The sequence below is a fragment of the Erpetoichthys calabaricus genome, chromosome 3, assembly GCF_900747795.2.
Source record: "Erpetoichthys calabaricus chromosome 3, fErpCal1.3, whole genome shotgun sequence".
Taxonomy (NCBI): domain Eukaryota; kingdom Metazoa; phylum Chordata; class Cladistia; order Polypteriformes; family Polypteridae; genus Erpetoichthys; species Erpetoichthys calabaricus.
Window position 1 is genome coordinate 284,580,939 of NC_041396.2, and position 9,861 is coordinate 284,590,799.

General features: G+C 41.4%; 1 protein-coding gene across 1 annotated transcript in view; it reads right to left on the minus strand.

Annotated features, from left to right (window-relative positions):
* The window catches only part of LOC114649570 (C-type lectin domain family 4 member E-like), a 49,055-nt gene extending 40,638 nt beyond the window's left edge, over positions 1–8,417 (minus strand). The window contains exon 1 of the mRNA XM_028799062.2: positions 8,155–8,417. Within this exon, the coding sequence (XP_028654895.1) occupies positions 8,155–8,398 (244 nt within the window). The 5' untranslated portion in view covers positions 8,399–8,417. The remainder of the gene's footprint in view (positions 1–8,154) is intronic.
* Positions 8,418–9,861: the final 1,444 nt, after the last annotated feature.

Sequence of the window (9,861 nt, forward strand, 5' to 3'; positions counted from 1 at the left end):
CTCTTCCACCTTGCCTTAGGGCTGTGGCTGCTACAACTGAAACTGTACTGGCTAGTACGGATATTGTGCTCATGAGCCCCCTAACAGTAAAGGTACCTCACGCTGTTCATTCTATTTTAGTACAGGCTAAAACCTCACATCTCACAACTGCAAGAGCAATACACTATCAAAATGTACTCTATACTTTGTCCAATGTCACTGTTGAAAGATGCTCTACCTTAAATCCAGCCACTCTTCTTCCAACTGAAGAAGACGGAGAGCCACATGGCTGTCATGATGAAATAGCTAAAGTTGTAAAGCCTAGACTAGACCTACATGAAACACCGTTAGATATTGGAGAATTAATTTTTGTGGATGGATGTTCTTTGCGATTGGAAAATGGAACACCCTCGACCAGCTATGCAGTAGTGAAAGGTGGCCACCTGCTGGAAGCAAACCGAATATCATCAAATTTAAGCACGCAGGCAGCTGAATTGATAGCTATCACCCGAGCATGTCAGTTGTCCGAAGGGAAAATTATAACAATCTATACGGATTCCAGATATGCTTTTGGAGTCTGCCATGATCATGGAGCCTTATGGAAATTAAGAGGATTTAAGACCAGCGCTGGCAAACCGATCCAACATCAAAAACTGATTGAATCCCTCTTAATAGCTATAACTAAACCATCAAAGTTAGCGATCGTTAAATGTCAAGCTCACACAGGAAAACAAGATCCTGTCAGCAAAGGAAACGAATTAGCTGATCACTTTGCTAAACAGGCTGCATATAATAACACACCAATTTCTTTATTCCAACAGAGAAATAACCAGGACCCTGATAATCAACTTGTTTCTTTACAGAGTGCAGCCACGGACAGAGAAAAAAGAACATGATCCAAAGAAGGGTCCCTCTCTGATGGAGTCTGGACCCATAGGCAAACTAACGAACCTTTCCTCCCAAAGGCTTCTTTCCCAGGTATGGCACAAATCGCTCATGGTCTAGACCATGCTGGAAGGGACGCCATGATTCAGGATGTTGAAAAACACTGGGAAGCTGTAGGCTTCTCTACATATGCAGAGCAGTTCTGCAGGCGCTGTGCATTATGTCAAAAGTTTAATGTAGGGAAAGGCACCCAGGTAAGTCCCGCCGTTACACCTAATCCAATGGGTCCGTTTGAACACCTTCAAATGGATTTCATTGAACTAACTCCGTCTAAAGGTTACCGTTTTTGTTTAGTAATTGTTGATGTGTTCTCCCGATGGGTAGAAGCTTTTCCTGCTAAACACGCTGATGCTAAAACTGTAGCCAAAGCTTTAATCAAAGAAATTATTCCTAGATGGGGCATACCACAGAAATTACAAACTGATAATGGCACTCATTTTGTGAATTCCATTATAAATGAACTAACCACCTGGCTCCAGATAAATGTGCATCATTATTGCAAATACCACCCCCAGAGTGGAGGCATTGTGGAACGGTGCAATGGCACCCTAAAATCTAAATTAGCCAAAATCTGTGAGCAGACAAATTTATCCTGGCCGGACGCTTTACCTCTGGCCTTGATGGGATTGAGGGGTAGAACACACCGGCAATTAGGACTGTCGCCGTTTGAAATTCTGACCGGACGACCCATGCCTGTGGGTATGGTTATGGGAAACGTTAACCTGCACACTGTGGACAATGATCTTCTCTCTTGTCTTTCAGGTCTCCAAGCTTCTCTGAAAGAAGTCCACGAGCAGGTTAACCAGGCCTGGAGGACTAATCTTCCATCTAAAGACACGCCGATTCCCTTAGGCACTTGGATCCTCGTCCGTGACACTCGGAGGAAACATTGGCATCAGCCGAGGTGGAGAGGACAGTTCCAAGTTCTTCTATCCACACCACATGCAGTGAAAGTGGAAGGATTGCCCGCCTGGATTCACGCCTCACATTGCAAGAGATGGCACCCTTGATTGCTGTGCTCCTATGCTTTTCCATTCCCTTGTCAACTGCCCTGGTCACCTTGACTTTCCCGCTAGGAATCACCACATCACTGCAGGTTGATTTTTGCTCTGTTATCAACTGTGGGACTGGTCGACAAGCCCAGTGGACCTGGTCTGACAAATACGTGTCTATGACTGTTTCCAGGTATTATTGGGGAAGTAACTGTGACACCTGGCAATGGGTTTTTGCTAATACTGGACCTGAGGACTGGGGTTATCAACCTTTTGAGGCCCAAAAATACGGTTTGAAAAATCGATTTTCTATCATAAAAGGACATGCATCTCATGAATGTGTCGACAACCATTGTAACCCCTTGATTATCACTTTGAAGAGCCCCTCTCTACACGACTCAGGAACCTATATATTAGGGGCATATGTATCTGGAACAGACCCTTTACGGAGATTTCTAATTAAGATTGACAACCCTGTTACTAACACCTCTCATTCTCCTGCACACACACCTGTCACCCCAACTTCTGGTCCAGCCTTTTCTTCTGTTAAGATTATGAATATTTCCACCCTTTCATCCACTTTTTCAATAGAAACTGGCTATGGCGATCAGAACCGTTGGTTGCAGTGGGTATTATATTCAGCTAAGCAAGTAAATCAATCTGATTGCTACGCCTGTGCTACGGCCAGGCCACATTTGGCTACTGTCCCTTTCCCTCTTTCTAATATTTCTGACCCTGTTGGTCTTCCTTGTCTCCTTGCCCTTTTTACCTCTCCATCCACACCAAAAGACTCTAACTGCATTACACTTTCTCTCCTCTTCCCCCCCACTCCTCAAATGACTCCCCCGATGTTCCAGTCTCATGAAGGCAATTATACCTGCTTCTCTAGTAATTATAGTTCCCCCTTCCGAGGTACTGATGTTGGTCATATCCCTTCTTCCTTCTGTTCCCAGACTTTCCAGGTTAACTCCACCTCATTTAATTCTACATTATCACTTTTCCTGTTGACACAGTCCACTCCGCGTGCTGATATTTGGTGGATGTGCAGTACATTAAAATTACTTGATATTCTTCCCCCTATTAGGACTGGCACATGCGCATTAACCCAACTTGTTATGCCTTTCCGGCTCCTCCCTTTGAATTCTCCTCGCGTGTCGTCCAGCTCTGGCCGACGTCGTCGACCCCGCTCTGCTGACCCCTCCACATTCTCTCTTCACGGCCCTGGCGTTTACTTTGATTCCATTGGTGTCCCTCGCGGAGTCCCTGATAAATTTAAAGCGCGAGATCAAGTTGCTGCCGGATTTGAGTCTATTTTCCCCCAAATTACAATAAATAAAAATGTAGATTGGATTAATTACTAATATTACAACCAACAGCGTTTCCTGAATTTTACTAAAGAGGCTGTTGAAGGGATACATGAACAGCTTGATAGAACATCCCTTATGACTTGGCAAAATCGATTAGCATTAGATATGCTCCTTGCTGAAAAGGGGGGTGTATGTGCTATGTTTGGTGATGCGTGCTGCACTTACATCCCTAATAATACGGCTCCCGATGGATCTATCACCCGTGCTTTGACAGGTTTAACTGCCCTTTCAAATGAATTAGCTACCAATTCTGGCATTTCTAACCCCTGGGATCAATGGTTTATGTCTACTTTTGGATCCTGGGGCCAATGGCTCAGGTCAGTTTTTATTTCACTCGCCGTTGCTTTTATCATTCTGTTGCTTGTGGCCTGCTGTATAGTCCCCTTAATTAGATCTATTGTGTCCCAGTATTTCACTGCCTCCGTGCCCAAGGCTTATCTGTTACACGAAGAATGCATGCTTCCCATTTCTTCCTCCTTTCCTTCCACTCCTTCCCCTTCTCCTACTCTCTCCCTTGTTACTCCTGTGTAACCCATAAAAAAAAAAAAAAAAAAAGGGGGGAATGTAGAAGAAGAATGTTCTCCTCAGCACCATGTATTTCTTTGTGTTTAGTAAATTAGAATTTTTACTATAACTATTTTGTAACTTGCCAGTGAGAGACGCTTTGGCTTATGAATTAACAAAAATATGTTATTCCAGGGTTCAGGAGAAATAGTGTCCAGATGAATAAAATGTAAGCTGTTTCTTGTTTTCCCTTTTCTCAGAGTGAATGTTTCAGGGACAAGGTCACAAGGCTGCAGAACTGTACATGTAGTTTATGCAAAGGCGTCTCTCCTGTGCTCAGCTTCCAAAACACAGATAATGCCTAGCTCAACAGACATATTGTTTAACTTTACTGTTTTGATAAGGATGTTCCTTTTCCTTTTTTTCTTCGAGATGCTGAAGTATAAAAAACCCCTCCTGGCTTTTGATCGGGGTTCAATTGAGCTTTGTGGCAATAGGTTATACTCTTTTGAATCTCTACTTACTGCGACTCCGAATAAATAAATAAAGAGAATTGAGAAAATATTATCTGTCTGCTTTTCAGTGTGCCTTTTTCGTCCACAGTGTGCAGACTGTCTTAGTGTTACAAAAAATAAGAAAAACTTCCATCAGAATCTGGTAAAGAGACTAAAGTTATAAACAGAAAGTAAAACTGAATAGCTGCACAGGAAATGCTGAACAAGTGATCACTTGTGTGTGACAACAGTTCCCAGGGTCATTTGCCCATTTCTTCTGGGAACTGCTTTTTAGAGTTAAGATGTTTTGCTTGTCTAACAAAGGCCATACCCTTGAAGGAAATAACTTTCACAGAGTTTATCTGAACGAGTCATAATTTAAATGAATTAATATGTACAGTTGGCAAAAACTGGGTCTGCGTTATTTTGTGTAAAATATTCCAAGAGCAAATATACAAAAATAATTCTTTAATTAATTTATTTATTTGTCACATACATAGTTATTGATCCCAACTGGATCCTGGAAATTACTTTGTCCAATGATGTTAAGCAGGGTGATAAGCTAAGACCATGAAGGGCCAAGGAGGCTGCAGGTTTTCATTCCAGTCATTTTTTAAACTTAGTAACCAATTACTGCTGCTGTTTGAAGACTTATTTACCTTAATTTTAATCAAGACTTCAAGAATTAGAAACCTTTTTTTTTCCATTACCCAAAAACCAAACAATCATCAGAGTGAAAGTGAACCAATAGATGACCGGCTATTTCCACGGGTCTCAAATTTTATGGAAAGCCCCTTTTTTGAAGCCAATTCTTGCTGTTAAATTTGTTATTTAATTCTATGGCTTGTTAGCATACTCATTTTGCTACACCAGACATTTCCAAAAGTTCAGTTTTTTTTCTTTTTGTCTGTGAGCACAATTCAAATCTTCTGTGGACAAGAGCAGAGCAGTGTTTCTCAGAACCTCAGTTTTTTTCCTTTCAGATATTTTATTGAAATATATTGTAAGGTATGGGCGGCACGGTGGCGCAGTGGGTAGCGCTGCTGCCTCGCAGTTGGGAGATCTGGGGACCTGGGTTCGATTCCCGGGTCCTCCCTGCGTGGAGTTTGCATGTTCTCCCCGTGTCTGCGTGGGTTTCCTCCGGGGGCTCCGGTTTCCTCCCACAGTCCAAAGACATGCAGGTTAGGTGGATTGGCGATTCTAAATTGGCCCTAGTGTGTGCTTGGTGTGTGGGTGTGTTTGTGTGTGTCCTGTGGTGGGTTGGCACCCTGCCCAGGATTGTTTCCTGCCTTGTGCCCTGTGTTGGCTGGGATTGGCTCCAGCAGACCCCCGTGACCCTGTGTTCGGATTCCGCGGGTTGGAAAATGGATGGATGGATTGTAAGGTGGCCAGATAAACCAGGTGTTGTTCTTAAAATATGGCTTGTAAACAAAACAATTTAAGGGTTCTAAACCTTAAAATGCAAATTAAATAAAGTCAAGTATTTTTTTTTTAAATTTATTGATTTTATTGTAATCACACAACATTCCATACAGATAGATCAATTTTTACAAAAATAGGATTGAAAATAAATCAACCCCCACCCCTGACAAAGAGAGCATGGCCAACAGAGTAAAACTTAAAGCTAGTAAAAAAATAGCAGAAGTAATTGATTGGGAGGAAAATCTGCAGACCACTGAGGTCCTCCAGATTCTGAGTTTGACATCCCTGAATTATTAATATATACAGTGTGTTCAGAAAATATTCAGGCTCCTTCAGTTTATTATGCATTTTGTTGTGTTGCAGCCTTGTGCTAAAATTATTTTATTTTTTCCTTCATCAAGCAACACTTAATACACCAGAATGACAAAGCAAAATTGTGGATTTTAGACATTTTTGCAACTTTATTAAAATAAAAAACTGCAGCATCACATTGACATAAGTATTCAGACCATTTACTCAATACTTAATTGTGGCAGTGAATGTGAATTTCCCATTGGGATTAATAAAGTATCTATCTATCTATCTATCTATCTATCTATCTATCTATCTATCTATCTATCTATCTATCTATCTATCTATCTATCTATCTATCTATCTATCTATCTATCTATCTATCTATCTATCTATCTATCTATCTATCTATCTATCTATCTATCTATCTATCTATCTATCTAACCTGCAGTCTTCTTGTCTTACACAACACACCTAGATTTGGGGATTTTCTGCAATTCTTCTCTACAGATCCTCTTTATTTCTTGTGATATAAGGTGCTATATTGTGCCCGACCCGGCACAGACTCACACTGTGGCACATGTAAAACACACAAAGACTTTATTTTTCTTCATCTGTGGGGCACATCTTCCCCGTGAATCCCACAGGCACAACACAGTCCAAATAAGCACACAAAACACTTCCTTCTGGAACCACCACTCCTCCAGTCTATCTTCGTCCTCCACCTCCCGATTCTGGCTCCTGAGTGGTGTTTACTGGCCCCTTTTATAGCCCACCCGGAAGTGCTCCAGGTGCTTGATCACCTGTTTCCGATTGCACTTCCGGGCGTGGACGCAGAGTCATCCACGCCGGCTCAGGGACCCATGCAGCACCCCTTGGTGGCCGCCCCAGATCCCAACAGGGCTATGGAGAACTCCATCTCCCATGGAGCCCTGTGGAAAACTGAGGCACCATCATCAGCCAGGGAGGCTGCCATCAAGCATCCCGGGGGAGGTACTGAGAAGTACCATGGTTACTCCCCTGGAACATAAGTAGAAGGGGTGTCCCGCCACACTCTATTAGAATGGATGGAGACTGTTGGTGGATGGTCATTTTCACGTCTTTCTAGAGATGTTTGATTGGGTTCAATCAGGACTCTGGCTGTGCCACTCAAGGACATTCACAGAACTAACCCTAAACTACTCCTGTTTTGTCTTTGCTTTCTGCCGTATGGAGTAAAGTTTCCACCTCACCCGGAAATGCTTGCAGATCATGTGGTGGGAAGAGCAGAAGCACTTCTGGGTTGGCCATTATAAAAGGAATTGCCAGCCTCACAGGAACGAGCCAGAGTTGGGAGGTGGAGGACAAAGCTTGCAGGGTTGAGTGGTGGAGAAAAGACCAGAAAAGAACAAAATAAGAGTCATTGTATTGTACTTGTGGCTGTGATGGTGGGAAACACTTTGTGAAGAGTTTTCCTCACAATAAAAAGGCTCTTTTGTGTTTTAACTTTTGCCCTGTGTCTGTTGTGTTGGGTTTGAGGGAAATGGAACGCGCCCTTGTATCCACAGTCCGGAAGCAAAATCTACTTGGTCTACCATGATTTAAGTCATCAATGCACTTTTTCATCTCATGAATTGCTTTGTAAAATAATTCTGTATGGCTTTCAATGTAGAAAATAAAGACAGATTAATTATAATTTCTATTTTTTTCATTTTGTAATTTCATATAGTTTCTCCATATTGCATGAGTATAACAAGCACACTTGCTAGACAGACGGAATTACTAACTGTTACACATTTATATACACTTTTAATCTCACTAATTCTATTTTTGGGTTGTAGTCATCTAAACCCAATCAAGCTAACATTTTCTAGCAACGCACTGTCACATTTGATCACATTAAGTGTCACCAATTAACCCAATTATTGTCTTTGGGATTTAGTAGGATAAACAGATTATTTGGATAAAAACACATAAAATAACAGCTAGAATGAGCAAATACCATATACTGTAGAGTGACCAGACCAGAGCTGTGAGAAAGCATTGCTAACCACTGCACCACTGTGCTGCCCAAGCTTTACAAACATTGAAATTAATTTGGGATGTTAATTGAAAGTAAAAATATAACTCTTTGATTCGAAAAGAGAAAAGATTTGGGGTTACAGAGTAAAAGCTGCCTACCTGCCTCTCTGTTATCCCATTGCCTTTGTTTTCTTTCTTCTAGTGAAGAGCTGCTCACCTTGTTTGGTGTAATTTTGGTCTGATTGGCAGTAGCAGGAGGACAAACACTTGAGTCTCCAAAATTCATATAGATATTTTCTACCTCTTTCTGTGAGCTCCTGCATGATTTTAATTTGCTTTCCTGTTTCTTGGAAGATGACAAAGTAGAATGGAAAATGTCATCATTCATGTAGATCTCGTCCATTGCTGCAGAAGTCTTGAGTGCCTTTATGAGGAAGTGAATGTTTTACAAGTACTGTATAGTGCTAAAAAAGCTCTGTGGGCTTTCACACTGAAAACAGGGCGGGTAAAGTGTTTCATTTAACAAGCAATTTTTGGGTATTTTTTATTTACATTGTGAAAAAGAAGTCTAGTAGAAAAACACATTTACATACTAAAACCTCATTTTCTAGTGTTCACTATCTCAGATCCCACTACAAATCACCCTTTCAGGCTTTTAAAAACATGAATATTTCTCTAGTCTAAAAGGTCTTCTCTTTCACTTATAGATACTCAAAGTTCCTACAAGCATTCTATCTATCTATCTATCTATCTATCTATCTATCTATCTATCTATCTATCTATCTATCTATCTATCTATCTATCTATCTATCTATCTATCTATCTATCTATCTATCTATCTATCTATCTATCTATCTATCTATCTATCTATCAAGCAGGGTACTGAAATGACTGTCAGGAAGGTACACCTATCGATTTTATAGCATTTATCCAAAAAAATAAAGTCGTTCTTTGGCACCATGTTCCACCAGACCTTATCCAAGTTAGGCCTTTGTCCTTTCTCTCTTTTACATACTGTACATCTACTAGCAGCTGCCAGTTATAGCCAACAGAGGAGCATGCATCATCAGTCACTAGCTACATTAACAAGTGGATTGATGATGTGATTGTCTCAAAGACCATCAGAACATGTGCAAATCAGAAACTGTGGGTGACATTGGAGGTACATACACTGCCAAAAGTCTGCAGCCTTTAGATCAGGTGACAAGGTAGCAATTTTTAAGACATCACAGACTATAAGACAACACCACCTGTCTGCAGTGGTGAACCCTCACATTCAGATGTTCTTAATACTTTCTATGCATGGTTTGATACTCTAAACAACATACCTGCCAGGAAGTCCATTCTGTGCTTAGGAAGAACTTTGTAGAATGTAAACCCATGCAAGCGTCTGGACGAGACAACATACCTGGCATTGCACTCAGGGAATGTGTAAATCAGGTGACAGACATCTTTACAGACATCTTCAATAAAAGCCATCATCATCATACCCATGCTGAAGAAGTCCTCTGTCTATTGCCTTAAGGACTATCGCCCTATAGCACTTACACCTGGCCATCATGAAGTACTTTGAGAGGTTAGAATTGGACCACATGAAAGATGGATTTCTCATATCACATGACCCTCTCCAGTTTGCTTATTGCCCAAACTGTTCCACTGAAGATGCCATATCATTTAAGCTTCATCTGGCCCTGTCCCATTTGGACAAAAGCTGAAAAAGTGTGATCACCCTAGTTTTCCTGGACGGTCTCTTAAGTGGGACCTGGAGGAGGACATTAGTCCCACTAGGTAGGGAGGAGGTCTCTAATGAGTTCCAAAGCAATGGGTTGTAAAAACACCCAGGTGTTTTAGAAACACTCGCACCGT